Source organism: Culex pipiens, chromosome 3 (assembly GCF_016801865.2).
Source record: "Culex pipiens pallens isolate TS chromosome 3, TS_CPP_V2, whole genome shotgun sequence".
In the NCBI taxonomy this organism is placed as follows: domain Eukaryota; kingdom Metazoa; phylum Arthropoda; class Insecta; order Diptera; family Culicidae; genus Culex; species Culex pipiens.
This window is the reverse complement of record NC_068939.1, coordinates 1,500,191-1,520,248: the sequence shown is the minus strand read 5'-3', so window position 1 is coordinate 1,520,248 and position 20,058 is coordinate 1,500,191. Positions and strand designations below refer to the sequence as shown.

The window sequence follows — 20,058 nt, the reverse complement described above, 5'->3', positions numbered from 1 at the left end:
AGAGCAACACCCTTTTTGATTTTTTTTTTTTTGAGATTTTATTTGTAATTTTTAATTTGTTGCTTTATTGGATACGATAACTTGTAGTGTTTACTTTTTGTCAAGTCAAGGAAGTACCTGTAGGATTTTACAATAGAGCCAAAATAAAGATAAACAATTTTTCCAAACAAAGTTAATTAAAAAGTTTAAAACTAATTTAGAAATGAGCTTCTGATTGCACTTTTTAATGCCGACAATGTGGGTTTATAGGCTGAAAATCGATTGTTTCATGATCACTTCTTTCAACTGTCCAAAATTAATAGATTTCTTGCTTTCTTAAAAACTTCCTCAAAATTAAAGCTGGAAGAACCAAGACGACCGATTACAATTACATATTTTCTTTGTACACATTGCAAAATATTGCTTGACATTAGACAATGCTAAACTTAGAGTATTACATTAAAAAGCTATTTATTACGCAATAAGCTCCCAAAATTATTGTTTCAATCCTCAACCCTACTGCACTTTGCAGAATAAGTTGTCTAAGACGACGAACACCGCCTACTATGAAAAATGAAAAAAAAATCTCGATTTTTAATGAAATGTTTGGAAATTGTTTTATAAGTAATTTTCTTACTTTCTTTAACACAATCTGGATCATTTTGAACAATGTCGTTAGGACAATTATTTTGGCCACTTAATGTGGTCTTGAAACTCCAACTTTAATTTTACATATTTTTCACGTATTTGTTCGACTATTGATTAAAGATTAAAAAAAAAAGTTTAAAAGATTACAAACATTATAATACCCTAATTTTCTCCCAAAACAGACATCAACGAATGCGAACATAACAACGGTGGCTGCGAGCAAATCTGCACCAACCAGCAAGGCTCATTTGAGTGCAGTTGCCAGTCCGGGCTCCAGATCGACGTTCTCGATGGCCGTAGCTGCATTGGTAAGTCCCTTTTTCCCCGGCATGGTGAATGTTAAACCCACTCCACTGTATTTCCTCTCTCTCTCTGCTCTAATCATTCTAATTCAATTTTCCGCTAGTGCATGAGAAAATCCTTTTCATTTTTCCGCGCCACTCAACTGCATCAAGACGCTTCTGGCATGCTGATTAGTTGCTTGCTGCATCAGTTTCTCCTGCAGGCGGAATTCCAGAACATGAGCACATTTAGCCTGGAGCACACCAACAGTTTAACGTCTTCTTCGTCTTGTTTTGTCGAGCATCTCATTAACATGCGTGCAACATATTTAGATAGTAGAGGCACGATGACGATGACGAGGCGGTTGAACCAGTGTTAGGTTGATTGATTTAGCTTGATTAGGCTGCAATTTAGCTTTTCTCGACAAGATTAATGCCGGTTCTCTGGGAGCACTGCTCTGATAGTTTTAGTTGCTGTATGTGCTCATTCAGTTGGATATAATTTAAATTATTTAACTTCTCACCCTTCGGCGCTGCACTGCACTGTGCGACGAGAAGAATTAACTCCTCCCCGGCCGGTGGAAGACTAACGGTTCGGTCTTTGGGAGGTAAATTATTTCCCAAGTTTCACTTGTTCTCGGGCCAGGCATCACGGAGTTAGTGTGCCTTTAATTTAATGATACGTGAGCGCACAAGTTTTTGCTCATTTGGCTCTCTGACATGGATGGGGTTGGGTGGGGCGGCAAACTGGAAAAGCTCTCTTCGGAAGACTCTGCGAAAAACGGAAGACTTGAAGTGCTCGACAAACACGACAAAGGACTCCCAAGAAGAGGGGTTCCTCGTTAAGCTTTTCCGCCACGCAGCACACACCCAAGTTAATGGCATCACATTAAGCGAAATGTAATTGTAGATAATCCCGTAATGAAGGTGCAACAATGAAAGTTCAGCGAAAGTTTATTCCGAGGCCATTCGTTTTTCCTGAAGGAGGTGGATCTCGACCCGGCCCACGACTTTGTTTGCGTCGTTTGGAAGAAGCAAAGTTGTGCATCCCGAAGAGTCGGGTATCGGGAAAAGAAAAGAACAAGTTCAGGACTTTTAGGCTCGGATTCATAACAACATTCTGCCAACCTCGTTGACGGCCTCAACATTGCCGGCTGAAGAAAAGCAAAGTTTCCAACTAATCTAGGGTGGTCAATGTTGCATGATCATCCTGCCAAACGATGTAATCACTTCCCCTGCAATAAACACCAATCTCAGAATATTGCATTGTTGTTCGTTGAGCTGGAAAAGTTACGTTCTATCAGCATGGAGCAACCCCATCATTTCCTCAACTTTCAAGAAAACATCCGATCCCTGCTTTGCATGGCTTCCCTATTGAACGGGTAAGTCAGTACAGGGTTGGTGATACTGTTTCGTGGCACTTTCACAAAAACATGTTTTTATCTTATTTCCTTATCATTGAAATCACAAATTTCTCTCAAAGTTTTTCTCAAGTAAAGAAGCTTCTCAAATTTGTAATCTTTTGCCACTTCATTGTGAGGCTACTTACTATTTGCCATTCTATTGTGGGTTACTTAAGTTTAACTTTTCAGCACTTAAGTCGAAATGTAATATTTTGACAAAGGACTTTTTTTGACACTGTTTTGGTGTTTAAGTTGATCATGACTAAGGCTACCAACTGTACGGATTTTTTCCTTACCATACGGATTTTCGAACCTCTTCGCGGATTTTTAACAGGCCGGAATTTTTGTAGGGAATTTTACGCATAATAAGGATTTGTACGGAATTTTAAAAAAAACCTTTTAATCATTGAATTGCTTATTTGATTTGGTCGAAGCTTTTGTTAACTAGAAATGTTTGGTTTCTGTGAGTTTGATTAAAAAAGGGAGAGTTTCCGGGGTTTTGTTCAATTCAAACTTGATTATCAATAATTCTAGAGTTTTTAAACTATTGTCTTGCTTATGTTGATAGGACCTTTAAAAAAAACTCTAGAATTGTTCTTTTAGAAATTCCTTACTAAATATATTCCATTTCTAAAAGCTTTCTAAAACTTGTGAAAACATTTGAACATTTAACAAATCTAGAGTTTTTTTAAAGGTCTTATAAACTGTTGTGTTTCACATGCTATAGGACCTTTTCAATAAAAAAAACTCTGGAAAAGTGTTCGTGAAAACACTAAGAGCGATATTATTCGAAAAAACAATCTTGACATTTCGTAAACTTTCAAACGTTAAAAAAAACAAAATTGAAGAACATAATTATTTGATTCAAATCACGGTTTATTTTATGAATACTTTTAAACGTGCAAGTTATAAGCACTCTGATTGCATTTTGTGAAATTTGTTAGCTGTAAAAACGACACAGTTTTATATTTTTAATTCTAAGATTAATTAAATTTAATTTATCTAAATAATTCAATGACAGTTTTTGTTATACCATGGTAGCATATCGGCAAAGTGTACGGATTTTTGCTCAGCAAGAGTTGGTAGCCTTAATCATGACCAAACACACGGAAGCCTTATTGAAGCTAAAAAACAAACAATTCATTGACAAATCCTGTTCAAATGTGCTTTTAAAAATTAATAAAAAAAACCCCGATGAATCACATAAAAATATTTTTGCAATTTGTAACCAGTGGTTCGGTTAGCTTCAAGAGTGGTGAGACTGTTGTTTCGCGACGCGTAAATTAGCATGCCGAAAGGGAACCCTGTGAAAGCTGGAGAGCGGAACATCCCCACTCGAGTAGCTGTCCAACGCCAATGGACGCTACCAACGCTGCACGCTGGAGTAGTTGCGCTAGTCACCACCAGAAAGCGCCACGAGAAGGACAATGGATTCGCTAGGGCGAAATAGGATGAGAATGGGGCGAAATGGGAAGGATGGATGAGGTTGAGGAACGCTGGAGAATCTGCGCCATTGGATCGGTCACTTGCCTGGTGATTTAAGAAGTGGACGGTCGGACCAGCTTAGTTCGCCGTCAAGTGAAAGTGAATTGGAACCGGCGCGGAAGACCGGAAGAAAAGGGTCCGTCGATCGGAAGATCCGGACGAGCTGCAGGAGAACCTGCGCAGAAACTGGACAACCAGGTAGAGGACGATCCCAAAACAACAAATCCCCGAATCAGCCAACCCATCTCCTTTCCGCCATCTTCTAACGCTGCCCCATTGTGCCCTACAGACCCCTCGGTGTGTACGCTTCGCGTACCGATCGGCAAGCCCAACCCTGGGTGCCGGAAGCCCGTGTGACCTACACGACACCCGCAGTGTCCCCTACGGCGATCGTCACGCCAGACGATCGCAACTCTACACCGTTCCGGTGTGGGAACTGCCGGTCGCGACGCCACCATTTTGTTCCGAGGAACATCCCTGTCGCGACCATAACCGCCACCGAATCTGCCCACCGTTACAAACCATCGACGCCGGAAACCAGGCAATCCGGTGGACTTGTCCACCGAAGTCCTGGGTCCGTCAACAAACCCAGGAGCGTCGAGGCAGAAGGCGAGGAGAGGGTCCGAGTACGTGCTGAAGCAGCTGACCGTCAAGCAGAGCAGAAGAAGGCGTTCCGCTCCGGTGGAGTGTGTCCCGGATGCGTGGAGGCGACAACGACGGCGAGTAGCAGAAGCCGGCGAGAACGAGCAGCGGCAGCAGTGACAGTTCCGGAAAGGGGCCCCAAGGAAAAAGGAAGAAGAGGACGTGTGAGGTAGGACTAGGATAAGGAAGTGGGAAGGACAAGGAAGTGCAGCTTGAGTCTGCCAAATAAACCTATCGCGCGAGTACCGCAATAAAGTGGGTGTTTTGTTTAACGGTATTAGCAGGTGTTTCCCTTTTGTGCCGAATTCGGATTAACAGGCCGACCCTGAGGTGTTTTAGTAAGGGAGGTCTCATTATTGCTGGAGTTAGCCAACCATTTGTTATAAATTCCATCGTGAAACTACTTACTTTTCCTGTACTTACTTTTCAGCACTTGTTTCGAAAAGTAACACTTTTCAACATTTTTTGATTTAAACGATTTATTGACAAAATACATGAAGTAATGAATTTGACATAAAATTTCACTCAGTGTGTGTTTTTTGGAATTGCAAGAAATGTTGTATGGAACTCGTTGCAAAACATAATTTTTTCAGCACTCTTCGTATTTATCCAACTCGGTGAACCTCGTTGGATAAATGTACGACTCGTGCTGAAAAAATCCTCTTTTTGCAACTTGTTGCATAAACTACTATTTCAGACATTGGCTCTTTGGTGCAGACACCGTCAAAATGTTTTTTTTTTAAGAGTAAGGCTTGTTGACTTTCGAAACCATTTTTTTTCTCTAAAGCCAAACTAATCACGTCCTAGTTAAAATCGTATACAATTGCACTGAGTTATGTAGCATTTTTTGATCGCCCTAACCTTATGTAGGTCACTCTAATGGTCAAACAAAACAAAAATAAGGGTCGAATTATTTTGGCCAAAGAACCTTCAGTTCAATTTAGTGCCCGTTCTGAGCACTTTTGTTTTCACCATCATTTTGGAATTTGTTTCATAAACTACTTTTGCTTCTCTATTTTTTAAAATTGATGTTTGTTAGACAAATTAATGGTTTACAATTTTATCATTCACACTGAATTATTAAAACCATGGCAAGGAATACGAAGTAAGTAATTGTTTTGTCGTCACTGCTTATCATGAATTGAAATAGTAAAAATATATTTTTCTGAAGAACAGAAAATATAACCAATGATTTTGCCTTCCTCACTGAGGTAAGGCTATAATCCTGCTCTAAAAATGAACTTTGTATAAAAACGTCGTAGACCCACCTTCATGTATACATATCGACTCAGAATCGAAAACTGAACAAATGTCTGTGTGTATGTGTGTGTGTATGTGTGTGTATGTGTGTGTATGTGTGTGTGTATGTGTGTGTGTATGTGTGTGTGTATGTGTGTGTGTATGTATGTATGTGACCAACAAACTAGCTCATGTTTCTCGGCACTGGCTAAACCGATTTGACCCGAACCTGTTGCATTCGACTTGGTTTAGGGTCCCATAGATCGAGTTTTATACAGATTGAAGTTTCGATAAGTAGTTCAAAAGTTATGTATAAAAATGTGTTTTCACATATATCCGGATCTCGCTTAAATGTATGTAAACTATGTCCGGGTCCACCATCCGACCCATCGTTGGTTAGGTTATCAAAAGACCTTTCCAACGAGTCCAAAACATTGAAGATCTGGCAACCCTGTCTTGAGATATGGCCACTTAAGTGGTATTGATGTACTTTTTGAAAGCCGGATCTCACTTAAATGTATGTAAACTATGTCCGGATCCACCATCCGACCCATTGTTGGTTAGGTTATCAAAAGACCTTTCCAACGAGTCCAAAACATTGAAGATCTGGCAACCCTGTCTCGAAATATGGCCACTTAAGTGATATTGATGTACTTTTTGGAAGCCGGATCTCACTTAAATGTATGTAAACTATGTCCGGATCCACCATCCGACCCATTGTTGGTTAGGTTATCAAAAGACCTTTCCAACGAGTCCAAAACATTGAAGATCTGGCAACCCTGTCTCGAGATATGGCCACTTAAGTGATATTGATGTACTTTTTGAAAGCCGGATCTCACTTAAATGTATGTAAACTATGTCCGGATCCACCATCCGACCCATCGTTGGTTAGGTTATCAAAAGACCTTTCCAACGAGTCCAAAACATTGAAGATCTCGCAACCCTGTCTCGAGATATGGCCACTTAAGTGATATTGATGTACTTTTTGGAAGCCGGATCTCACTTAAATGTATGTAAACTTGGTCCGGATCCACCATCCGACCCATCGTTGGTTAGGTTATCAAAAGACCTTTCCAACGAGTCTAAAACATTGAAGATCTGGCAACCCTGTCTCGAGATATGGCCACTTAAGTGATATTGATGTACTTTTTGAAAGCTGGATCTCACTTAAGTGTATGTAAACTATGTCCGAGTCCACCATCCAACCCATCGTTGGTTAGGTTATCAAAAGACCTTTCCAACGAGTCCAAAACATTGAAGATCTGGCAACCCTGTCTCAAGATATGGCCACTTAAGTGATATTGATGTACTTTTTGAAAGCCGGATCTCACTTAAATGTATGTAAACTATGTCCGGATCTACCATCCGACCCATCGTTGGTTAGGTTATCAAAAGACCTTTCCAACGAGTCCAATACATTGAAGATCTGGCAACCCTGTCTCGAGATATGGCCACTTAAGTGATATTGATGTACTTTTTGAAAGCCGGATCTCACTTAAATGTATGTAAACTATGTCCGGATCCACCATCCGACCCATCGTTGGTTAGGTTATCAAAAGACCTTTCCAACGAGTCCAAAACAATGAAGATCTGGCAACCCTGTCTCGAGATATGGCCACTTAAGTGATATTGATGTACTTTTGAAAGCCGGATCTCACTTAAATGTATGTAAACTATGTCCGGATCCACCATCCGACCCATTGTTGGTTAGGTTATCAAAAGATCTTTCCAACGGGTCCAAACACATTGAAGATCTCTCAACCCGTTCTCGAGATGTGGCCTCTTTAGTTATATTTATGTACTTTTTTTGTACAATCCCATCATATCAGCCATTGTTGGCAATGAGTGAGGAAGGCTCTAACCACATAGGTGGATAAAGTTAGTTTTTCTATTGATACTGAAACGCGATCACTGAGATATCGACATTCGAAGGTTGAGCGGGTGATCATATGAAAATAGTAGTTTATGCAACAAGTTACAAAAAGAGGATTTTTTCAGCACGAGTCGTACATTTATCCAACGAGGTTCACCGAGTTGGATAAATACGACGAGTGCTTAAAAAATCGAGTTTTGCAACGAGATCCATGCAACATTTTTTGCAATTCCGAAAAACACCCATTGAGTGAAATTTTAATTCAAATTTTCATGTATTTGTCAATAAATCGTTTAAATCATTTTTTTAAAGTGTTACTTCTCGAAACAAGTGCTGAAAAGTTCAACTTTATTTATTTATTTTGAAAAGTGTTGCTATTTGATTCTGTTATATTTGGTACAGAAAAGTAGGCTATTTCGTCGTTCAAGAATGACAGGAAAAATAAGTAGTTTCACGACGGAATTGCAAAAAAATAATATTTTTTTTTCCTTTTCCTCTTTTTTGGCTGCATTTCCAATTCTGCTGGATCATATTTTTTATGTTTTTATAAACATATGATTTTCCAATGAATACTACCTTTTTTCATGGCTGGGCCATATAAATCCATATAAAACATAACCAAAATTATTTTTTTCAAAAGCAATGGAATCTGAAGCTGAGTTATTCTTACTTATACCATTAAATTTTTCGAATACACCAAATCGTTAAGAAATCCCGTTTGCATAACAAAGATTTTCAGATATTTGTTTACCATTTTTGTACAGGCAGCTGCCGTATTTGTGTGCTTGTATTAACGAACCAAAAATGAAATATGGCTGCTATAAAAAATATCAAAAAATGGCATTTCTAACAGAATAGCTTTTTTGTAAAAATGGTGAATACTGGCTGAGAGTTATTTTCCAAAAGATTGATGAGCAATCAATTTAACCCATCCAACAAACCGCGGAATCTGTTTCAACTTCAAATTTATGCATTACAAACTCTGCTCTATACCATCACCAAATATTCCGCAAACGAGAATAGTTTTCCCGGCAATGGACTTCCGCCAGAGCGACTCCTGAACCTTTGGTCGGCAACCGGCAACTCAGCTAGAGAAAGCGCTGTTGCGCTGAGCTTGTAGTATGATAATGATGAAAAGTGACTTTTTAGGTGCGGCAACACTATCCCAGTGCTGGTGGGAAAGGTTCGCCGCTGCCCGCTACTTTGGCCAATGTTTGGCTGGTCCACCAGGCCGAGATAAAATGAAACTTTAGCGGTGCTAATAGTGCTGAAATTGCTTAGCAAGGATTCTCCTCTACAAGAAAGTTGCGAGCTAAGGAGCAGAAAAAAAAGTTGTTTATATCATTTGCCACTACGTTGAGGGTACTCGGCTGGTTTCGAAAGGCTGAGTTGCCCAGGGTGGTGAATATTTATACACGGGAAGTTCTCCGTCCGTCCTGATCCAGCGGCTCTAAGAAGCGGGATGATGGCCCCAAGGAAAAATGATGCTTCTGTTGCTGATGCTGGTGATGAGAGGGCTCCAGCGAAGAAAAGATAAATTCTATTCATTGTCGTAATTAAACTTGTTTGTTCTCATTAGAGCGTGCTGTTTGACCTTTTATCGCGAGAAAAAAAGGGGAGCTTTTTATCGTACATGTCTGTTTTTTTTTTGTAAAAGTATACAATCGAATCTTTCGACACATTCAACAGTTTCCTAGTTCTCTTACAAATTTGTGACATAACATCAAAAGGTAACTATCAGCATTCATACCCGCACATCCTGACGCGAGGAAAATCCTTGAAAAACAAGCCCTATCTCGCAACATTTCCAACTTTCCAAGGATTTCAACTCTTTCAGCACAACGTTTTTAATTGCGGAAATTTATGCTGCTCGAGTTAAGAAAAAGCGCTCCAGATTTCACACCAGAGCTTTCAAAAAAGTTCTTCTATCTTCTGGTGCGTCCTTTTTTTCCTCGCATCGACTATTTTTTTACTGGCTGTTTGTGTGCTGCGAATGTAAAAAGTCGTGTCCTTCGAACGTTGATGCAATTTTTCCGCACTTTTACGGCTGCTGTCGAGCGTGTAATTAAGAGCCGGGCTCTTGAGTGGCAAGTATCACTTCTGAAGATGGAGAAGGGGATGACGGTCCGTAATCCAGGCCACCAATCATTTTGGTCACGGTGTGGTTTGGGTGTGGATGGATGCTAACCAAATTTTAGAAACTATTTTGAGTCTGGATCACGGAAAAGTTGGTTTGATTATTTTTGCCTTCCAATACACTGCACTCTTACTTATTATTGAGAGACCTTTCCAATAAGTATTTTTTCAAAGAATTAGTTACTCTATTTTGAGACAGCTACTCAAGTGAGAGATATGCTGGGTATACGAAAAAAAAAAACAATTCCAGAAATCGTGGATTTTGTTCATGAATTTGAGAACCACGAAGTGATATATTTACGCTTATAATGCCAATGCATCATACTCATGATCTTGAATAAATTCCTGCGTGGTTCTTAAATTCGTGAACACAATTCACGAATTTTGGATTTGATTTTTTTCTGTGTATTTAAATTTTATCAAAACTTAATTCGAAAATAAGATTTATCAAATAATTAATTGTTTAAACTATTCGTAAACAATAAAGTCAATTTAAATGTGCTTTCCTCTCAGGATAACCATTTTCAGCATTATTGAACAATTTTGAAAAAAAATAATGTTTTTTTTTAATAAAATTTCATTGTACAAACGCATACAAACATTTCACGACATTTTTTTTTTCATTAACAATTAGATATTTGAAACTATTGATTGTAAAGCAATTGTACCAATATTTCAATGCATTTTAATTTTACGGATTTGTTTAAAACTTCGATTTAAAAATCAAACAAAATCAAGATCATAAAAATTCCTCAAAGATTTTAAAGCGTTTGTTGTGGTAGATCTCATCATTTAAATGTAATCTAGTTTCAATCGACCTTCGTGATTTCAAGTTTTGGCTAAAAATCGTTTTTTTTTATTTTGAAATTGCTGTTTTTTTAATATCGAAATCAATTTAATTTCTTACTAAGCAAATTATTTGATTCATAATGTTCTAAAAGTATTATGAACATTAGACTGTTTCGTCGTTATATGGAAAAATTAAAAAAGGATCAAATCAAACCAGAACAATGTTTTTTCGATGCCTTTTGAGCCTCAAAATAACCCCCTAAAATTTGGGAGCGATTGGTTGCGTCCACATTTTGCGCATTGCATTTCAATTTTGCATGGGATTTAGTATGGCAAAACCCTCTTTTTACATTTTGATTTTTATCCTTTTTATTTTCCACTAAAGTTTTCAAACCAACACAATAGCAATAAAATTGAGAAAATTCTCTAAAACTTTCCCGAAGAAAGTATTGTGCTATCTTGCTCCTGTCAAAAGATACAGCGTCGTCAAAACTGGTCTAAAATGTGTTTTTTACTCGGAAATCACGTTTTAGACCAGTTTTTGGCACGCTGTATCTTTTGACAGGAGCAAGACAGCACAATACTTTCTTCGGGAAAGTTTGAAAGAATTTTCTCAATTTCAGCGCTATTGTATTGGTTTGAAAACTTTAGTGGAAAATAAAAATAATAAAATTCAAAATGTAAAAAGAGGGGTTTCCAATACTAATTCCCATACAAAATTGAAATGCAATGCGCAAAGTGTGGACGCAACTAATCGCTCCTACATTTTGGGGAGTTGTTTAGGGGCCTAAAAGCAACCTAAAAAAAACATGTTCTGAAAAATAGACCATCTCGAGCCATCCTAATGATCATCTCTTCTCTGTTTTGTGTTTTCTTTCAATTACTCAGTACAAAACACTGACTACGTCAATTTTTGGATACAATTTCGATGTTTTCAGCAAAAGAAAGTAACAAAAATAAGATAAAAAAAATTATAATAAAAATGTTCATTAGATTTCTCCAGGATCCAAAACCAGCCTTATTCTACTTAAAGAGTTGTCAATTCTTATATTCGAAAAACAACTTCTCAAAAACCAAATTTTCATAACTAAAAGAAAGAATATTGTTTGGCTCATTTTTGTATCACATTTTTGTAGGGTTTTTGTGTCTTTCAAAAATATTCTCAAACATTCCTGTTTCCAGCTGCTAAAAAGCGTTTTCAACTCATATCAAGCAATAAATAGCTTAATGAAGTGTAGTCAAATTCAAAATTCAGGTTATTCGAATAAAAACAGTTGTTTGAACTATATGGTAGCAAAAAAAAACAATTTTAACGTGTTTTCTTCTCATGATAACCAGAAGTTGATATCAAAACTTTTGCAAACCATTTGTTTTAAAATATGGAGAATTTGCAAATAAGACGGAATTAGGATCAAGTTTTCAACTTGCCAAAATATAAGAAGTTTTGTTTCTTAAAAAAAAGACAAAAACAAAAATTTATATAAAAATTGTAATGATTTCTTAAGCTACTTTAATATTTTTTTATGAATTTTTTTTTGTCAACAAATTATATTTGTTTTTTTTATAGGTGGTGCAGTTATTTTATCCTTGAAATTGGATTATTTTGAATTGAAAAGAAATGAAATTCTCTGTTTGATTTTCTTTTCAAATGTATTTATGCGTCTTAAAATTTTCAATGTCCTGTGTACTTTTTTTCAAGCAGTGACCCACCTTGCTCCGTGAGATGAAATGCTCAAGTACAAATGAATTAAATCTTTCGCCCTAGTTTTCGCGAATTATTTTTACACCGCGAACAATTTATTCACGCCATAAGCAAATTAACACCTCTAATGACTGGTTTGTGTTCCTGTGGCTTCTAATGAGTCCCTGCTCGGGAGCGTCCTGGTTAAGTTGAAGGGCTGGTTTCAAGGTCAATTTCCTCCCAAAATTAACATCGCGTTCCATTACCGTGCAGATGTCAACGAGTGCCTGCTGCGGAACGGCCACGGGCCCTGCCAGGACACGTGCATCAATCTGTGGGCCAGCTACAATTGCAGCTGCCAGGGTCTGCCCGGAACGCGTCTGGCTGTGGACGGTCACAGCTGCGAAGACGATGCCGGCGAGTGTCCCAAGGCGGGTTGTTCCCACCAGTGTCTCAGCACGATGGGCAGGCCGTTTTGTCTCTGTCCGGTCGGGTTGCACCTTGGCGGTGACTGGAAAACCTGTGAAGGTAACTTTCTCTCTCTCTCTCTCGCTCTTTCTGTCTCTTTGGGAGGTGGGAACTCTCGTCACTACGCGCTGCTGCTGTTCTGCTCAAACTAATCGCCGATTCCATTATGAATATTCACCAATTTCACGTGAATCTCTTCAGGGTTTGCTTTGGAAGTAAACACAAGGAGAGCATTCACCGCTTTGCTAACTTTGACTTGGGCCGACAACATCCAAATGGTCCGATCGCGCGGGGCTTCATCTGCATCGAAACTACATTCTATCGGTTGGTCATAAATTATTCATCCCCAAACATTCTTCCGTGCTTTTGTTATTCAAACGCGCTCGCTGCACTGCAACTGGCACAGCTTGGCTCTTAGTGGAAGGTAGGCTTACATGATTCATAGAACATTCGCTTCAAATACTTTTAAAAACAATTTTTAACCCGATTGCTTTCGGTATTTTTTCGACGCGCAATACAATTTCAGGTTTTGCCAAGATTGGCCTGTTTTCCCCATTTCACGGTATTGAAAGTTCCTGGTTAAACAAAAAAAAGCACACGCTCTCATGGCGCATCCCTCACAACGCCTTTCAGGAGCTTCCGGAAAAACCAAAACCCAAGCAAAAAGAATTTCACTTTTCATCAAATCATCACCATAGAAAAAAAAATCTCGCATTTCTACCCTGCCTACGGCGCAGTACCGGGCTTTGATAATGAACAGCGGCCCTGACTAAACGGTCCACATGGTGGCGGTGTGGATGGGATGCTGCCAGTCAGCCACGCCACGGCCAGCTTCCGGGAGCTTTTTTTCCTCTTATTTTGTGTGCGCACTATCGCAGGGTTGCCATCACTCGATGCAGCATGCTTCAACCAAACAAATGCCCCCCTTCCAACTTGTTTTAAACGACCCAGATCATGCCACTGCGATGGAGTTTTATATCGCTAGTCTATCTTCGAGCGCGTGGTCTATTTGGGGCATTTTCCCACTGTTCAAAAGTCCTCTGTTTGACGCCATCACAAAAGGCTCGGCGGATGTTTTGATGCCAAGCTGCTCGTACTCTCGAAACCGCTTTGGAAAATATTTCACTGTTTAAAATTTTGAGCCGCCCAAAGCTAGATTGGGAAACAAGCCACTGCGTTTTGCGAATAGTTTTGCACCAGTGGGCGCAATTCACATGCATCATTCGTTTGGGATGAAATGTGAAAAATTGTGCTCAGACAAGACAAAAATAATTTGTGTTATTTTATTTTAGAAAATGTTAATGCTGAAAATTAGTCGATAATAACACAAACAATAACATTTCTTTATATATTTTTAAATTTTGTCCTTTCGTTATTTTGTTTGGAGACTTTTTACCTCAATTTTATGTTTAATACATTGTTACAGTTATGCTCCTACAAAAAATTGGCAAATTACACTGACCTACACAAAATTACAAAAATGACCGCGAAGGTTCAACTCGAGGGCAAGCATAAACTGTGAGGTCTCCAGAAACACGTGCAATTTGATTTTTGAACATCTCTTCAGTTAATCGAAAAATGAAATATTTTCATTTGACTTTTGTATGGACTTTACTAGGTATAAAGATTGAATAGACAATTAAGATAAATGCCCAATAAATAAATCATATTGCAAAAACGTTGAGAATTTTCGTCCAAGAGATGTTCCATTGTACTAAAAAATAGCTTTGATCGATTATAAATTAATCTATTCAGTTATTGCTTCTGCTAAGAGAATCTTTAACCCAGTGTTCAAAACTGATATTTCGCTCCAAAAATGTTCTAAACTAAACCACTTTTCAAACTGTGCCTTCCTCTTCACATTCACTGAATTATTCGTTCATTTGATGAGCGCAAAACTTTAACGCCGTGTGGTACGCGTCCGTCGAAGAGCTTGCGCAACGAAAATATCCGAAACTTTCGAACGAATGCACAGTGGTCCGAAACCGAATTCCAGCGTGACAAAATTGATAGCGACCACACGTTAAGATTTAGAGTTTTGGTGTCTTCGGGACAAATGATCAGGGTCAATAGGGGCATCTTTTAGTATGGTGGACATTAGGGTGGTCCAAATTTTGGGGTGGTTCAGAATTTTTATTTTGGCGAGATGACGAGATAGCGCTTTGGTGTCTTCAGAAAAGTTGTAGGGAACACCATTCTGAGCAACTTTGCTCATGAGCACAAAGCTCTATCTTCAAACGAGAAGTTTCTAGAGCCATTTTTGTGATTAAGGTTAAGGTGTTAATGAAAAAATGAGTTTTCTTTGAATTTTTCAACTCAGGCTTAAGTTGTAGCGAGATAGTGTCTTCTAGACATTTGTAGAGCTTATCAAAATACACATTTATCTTCCAAGAGAACGAAAATCGGACCTTCTAAACGAAAGTTATAGCTAAAATACGACGAAAAAGACGGCCATTTTGAAATGTGAATAACTTAAAAAGGTAGTGGAGTTTGACCTCGTTCTTAGAAGCATCTGAAAGCACACATTCTAGAGTACATGTGCTGAAAATATCTCGGAGGTCTTTTTTGTTTAACTCATTTAATCTCAATTTGAAAATGAGCATTTTAAAATCGTTTTTTGCCCATAACTTTTGATAGAACTGACCAAAATTCGTTTTTCAAGAATGAAAATGTTCGTTTTGACAAGCTCTACAATTGTCTAGAAGAGACCAAAAATGTACAAAATGATCTAGTGGTTCTAATAAAAGAAACAAGTTTTAGCTGAAATATTTCAGGAATAAATTTAATTATTTTGTTGATTCCTGAAATATTTCAGTTTAAACTTGTTTCTTCTATTACAACCACTAGATCATTTTGTACATTTTTGGGCCCTTCTAGACAATTGTAGAGCTTGTCAAAACGAACATTTTTATACTTGAAAAACGAAGTGGCAGAGGCAGTGCGTGGCCGAATGGTTACGCTGTCCGCTTTGTAAGCAGATGATTCTGGGTTCGATTCCCATCTGCTCCAACCTTCCATCGGATGAGGAAGTAAAATGTCGGTCCCGGCCTTGGTTGTTAGACCGTTAAGTCATTCCAGGTGTAGGAGTTGTCTCCATGCCATAAGTACAAACAACACACCAAACCAAACCTACTCCGGTGGAATCGCTGGCGGCGGTTGGACTCGCAATCTAAAGGTCGTCAGTTCAAACACTGGGGTGGAAGGTTCCTTGGAGTAAAAAGAGGTTTGGGTGCTCTCCCCATTCAAGCCTTCGGACTCCTAGGTTCGAGCAGAAACTTGCAATAGAGACCACAAAAAACCCGGGAGTCGTTAATGTGGATGGTTTGATTTTTTTTTGAGTTAAGCAAAAAAGACCTCCGAGATATTTTCAGCACATGTACTCTAGAATGTGTGCTTTCAGATGCTTCTAAGAGCGAGGTCAAACTCCACCACCTTTTTAAGTTATTCACATTTCAAAATGGCGTCTTTTTCATCGTATTTTGGCTATAACGTTCGTTTCGTTCGGACTCATAGGTTCGAGCAGAAACTTGCAAAAGAGACCACAAAAGACCCGGGGGTCGTTAATGTGGATGGTTTGATTTTTTTTTTTATTTTTGATTCGTTTAGAAGGTCCGATTTTCGCTCTCTTGGAAGATAAATGTGTATTTTGATAAGCTCTACAAATGTCTATAAGACACTATCTCGCTACAACATAAGCCTGAGTTGAAAAATTAAAAAAAAAAACTCATTTTTTCATTAACACCTCAACCTTAATTAAAAAAATGGCTCTAGAAACTTCTCGTTTGAAGATAGAGCTTTGTACTCATGAGCAAAGTTGCTCAGAATGGTGTTCCCTACAACTTTTCTGAAGACACCAAAGCGCTATCTCGTCATCCCGCCAAAATAAAAATTCTGAACCACCCCAAAATTTGGACCACCCTAATGTCCACCATACCAAAAGATGCCCCTATTGACCCTGATCATTTGTCCCGAAGACACCAAAACTCTAAATCTTAACGTGTGGTCACTACCAATTTTGTCATTCTAGAATTCGGTTTCGGACCACTGTGGAATGGGAAATGTGGGTGAGCTCAAAAATTTCCCGCCCTTTCATGAGGGAGGTTTTTTTCTTGACTTGGCTTTTCTTCGCTGATGCGCCAGCGCGAGCTTTCGTTTTTCCACAAAAGCGCACTCAATGGTTTGTATTTATAATTTTGCGCGCACACAAAATACTTTGCGAAACTCGGTGAAATTTATTTAAAAGAGAAGTAGTGCGCCGCACGTGTTTATGCGGCGCAGGCAGAAGGAGCTAAAGTTTTGTGCTGTTCGCGGGGGTTGGCCACCATTAACTTGTTATGCAGCTTGCCTCTTTTATAAACTGCTTTCAGCTTTTCTGAAATAGTTTGCAACGCTTTTCTTTTCTTCTCCGATTGCTCGTAAATTTATCAAGCTTAACATGTATTGCTCTTCCTTGAAATTGATGTATTTCTCACGCAAAAACCACTGTTAATCAACAGATATCAACGAGTGTGAAGATCCGTCTATAGCTGAACAGTGCTCCAATGGTTGTGAGAATACCCACGGTTCTTACCGATGTTTGCCGGAGGACGATGACGAGGAAGATGAGGATGGTGAAGAAACTGCGCCAGAACCTGACGTGCCTGCGCCACCCACAACGGAAGCGGTCCCAATCGAAGAGGAGCCCAACAATGAAATTTTGCCAATTGAACACGACGATGAGGACGAGAACGAGGACGACTACGACGAGGAAGATGACCGATTGGACAATGAGTTGCTGCCACTTCCGTCTCCGCCGCAAACGCCGGAAATCGATCGATCAAAGATTGAAGATAGGCTGAACAATGAGGTGGAAATTCATTCACAGCATCCCCACCGGCATCATCACGGTGAGGAAGAGCTGCTGGAGTCCTCCGAAAATGATGAGTTTGACGAAGAAGAGGAAAATGAAACCGAACCTCCGAGGCCGCCTCAAATTTCCACCACAGAGTCCGCCGTCGTTGTGGTTTCGCCGGCCGCTGGTGGGGCTGACCGGGATGAAGGGTCTAATGAAGAGGACGATGATGATACCGATGACTATCTGGAGCCCGAGCTTCCGACGACCACCACCACCACCGTTCGCCCAATTACCTGCCGTGAGGGGCTCAGATTAAGCTCATCCGGTGCATGTGAAGGTTAGTACACGAACTTTGATAGTGTTACGTTCTATTTTTGTTCCTTCTACTTTTTTTATATGGCCTCCCTCCGAAGTACTTGCGTGTGCTGCTGGGTTTTTTTGCTCTTTCTCGCAACTCTTATCTCACTCCTGCTGACTTTAATTTATGATTAAAGTTTGGCCTTGGCCGGGTGCGACCATAACGTATCCACCGAGCGCAGTTTAGTAAAACAGTGTTGCCAACACATTTTCCGTTTTTTTTAATGTCCAGCTTTTTACTGATTATTATGTTTATTTGTATCATCAAAACAGTTGATGAAATTATTAAATACTTAAATAGAAACATTTGTTCTGCCATTAGGTCTATTCTCGTACTTGCAGAATTCAGATATTCTGCACAAAATCGTCAGCAAAGCATTCCCGTACGGAGTAAAAAGGAAATTTTTATTTTTTTACATCAGATTTAAGCTTTTTAATCATATTGAAGCCAAAAGCCTTTTTGGGCTTTTAATAAATTCTAAAAATTTTGGACTAAAGAAAGGAAATACATATATGGAAATGGATTTTATTTGCATTTTTCGATTTGGCTCAAACTATGTGGGAGCCTTTCCTATGACCAAAGAAGCCATTTTGTATCATTGGTTCACCCATACAAGTCTCCATACAATTTTGGCAGGCTAAGGCGAAATGGTACGTAAATATTCGAAAACCTGAAACTTCTCAAGGAATTTTCTGTTCAATTAGGCCGATGCAAATATTTTTCAAAGATTTTGTCCCTCGGCTCTGGCTGGGTCGAAGGGGGGGGGGGGGGGAAATAACAGGCCATAGTCTCAACATTTGAATGCACAAAGTGTTTGAAAATGCATTTTACACTAGTTCAGTTGTTTTGCAATCATAAGTTTTTAAAAAAGTAAGATTTGACGAAAACAAAAAAAAACGGAAAAAACAACTTTTTGCGATACTAAACATCAACCAATTTCAAAAATTCAAAAGACGTTTAAATCAACCCAAACATTCTAAAAACGATTTTAAACGGAGGGGAATGCATTTTAAATCAATTTCAGCTGATGACACTTAAATTTCCATTGAAATTTTTGCACCCTGATTTTACGGGCCAGCTTTGAAGGGGTGAGATGACAAAAACTTTAAATAAAATTTGTACCAGCCTTAGTTCTGGAGTATTTTTTCAAAGGTCCCATAAACCAAATTTTCAGTTTTTGCTTTTTGGGTGTTTTTGAGCACCCCTGACTAAAGGCGGTTTCAAAAACACCCAAAAATCAAAAACTGGAAATTTGTTTATTGGACCTTTTCAAAAAAAAAAAAAAACTCTAGAGATGTTTTTGACAAAGTTGTAGGTATTGGTGAGGACAATTCAGAAAAAATATTTGCCGATTCTTAAATAACTTTTTTTTACAAAAACTCAATTTCCTCAAATCTATATTTTTTGATTTGTGTTATTTGTTGTATGTTTTATGGGACAAAACCCCGCAATTATTGCGCCATAGAACAGCATGGGAAAAATTTGCCGCCGAGTTATAAACTTTTGAAAAAGTGTGATTTTTTGAATAAAACATCGAAATTTCTTACATTTTTTCACCTCAATTAATATGCACATTTGACTTTGCAAACGAAAAGTACTTTGCACAATTTTAAATAAAGGACCCCGTTTTCATGACATGGCCACCGAATTTATGAATGCAGTGAAATATTTCTAGTTTTTCGATTTTTAAAAATAGTGACCATGAGTGACCACCTCTGAAAAAACAAGAGTTCTGCAAATTTGGTTTAAAATTGTCTAAGAGACGTTTCAAAAGGGTCAAACATTCAATTTTACTCCCATTTGGAATGTAATTTTTGCTCCTTAAATTTCCAAAATGTTTATTTCGAAAAGATCTGAAAATTTCACGAATGTTTCATTTTTAACATTGAACATATGACCATTAGTTGCTGAGACATCGACTCTAGAAAATGAAGAGTTGTTTGGGTGAGACTTAAAACTTAAATTGGCGTTAGCTTCAATTTTTTTCCGCTGTATCTCAGCAACCAGAGGTCCAATTTTCAATGCCTTAGCCAATTTTATAGCAAATTTCTGAACCTTTAAAAAAATTATTTTCATAAATGATCACTCATGGTCACTATTTAAAAAAAATAATAACTGCAATTATAGCACAACAATGCTTAAGGGCTGGGTTTGGACACAAAGAATGGATCTTGCTCACGCATTTGGCATGAAAGGGATATACTCTTTGTTTATAAACCCATGGCGGCCCTTTGGCATTGTT

At 38.6% G+C, this 20,058-nt stretch overlaps 1 protein-coding gene across 1 annotated transcript in view; it reads left to right on the top strand.

Annotated features, from left to right (window-relative positions):
* The window catches only part of LOC120423028 (fibrillin-1-like), a 137,929-nt gene that overhangs the window by 88,841 nt on the left and 29,030 nt on the right, over positions 1-20,058 (top strand). The window contains exons 6-7 of the mRNA XM_039586669.2: positions 810-935; positions 17,121-17,795. Coding sequence (XP_039442603.2) covers positions 810-935; positions 17,121-17,795 — 801 coding nt within the window. The remainder of the gene's footprint in view (positions 1-809; positions 936-17,120; positions 17,796-20,058) is intronic.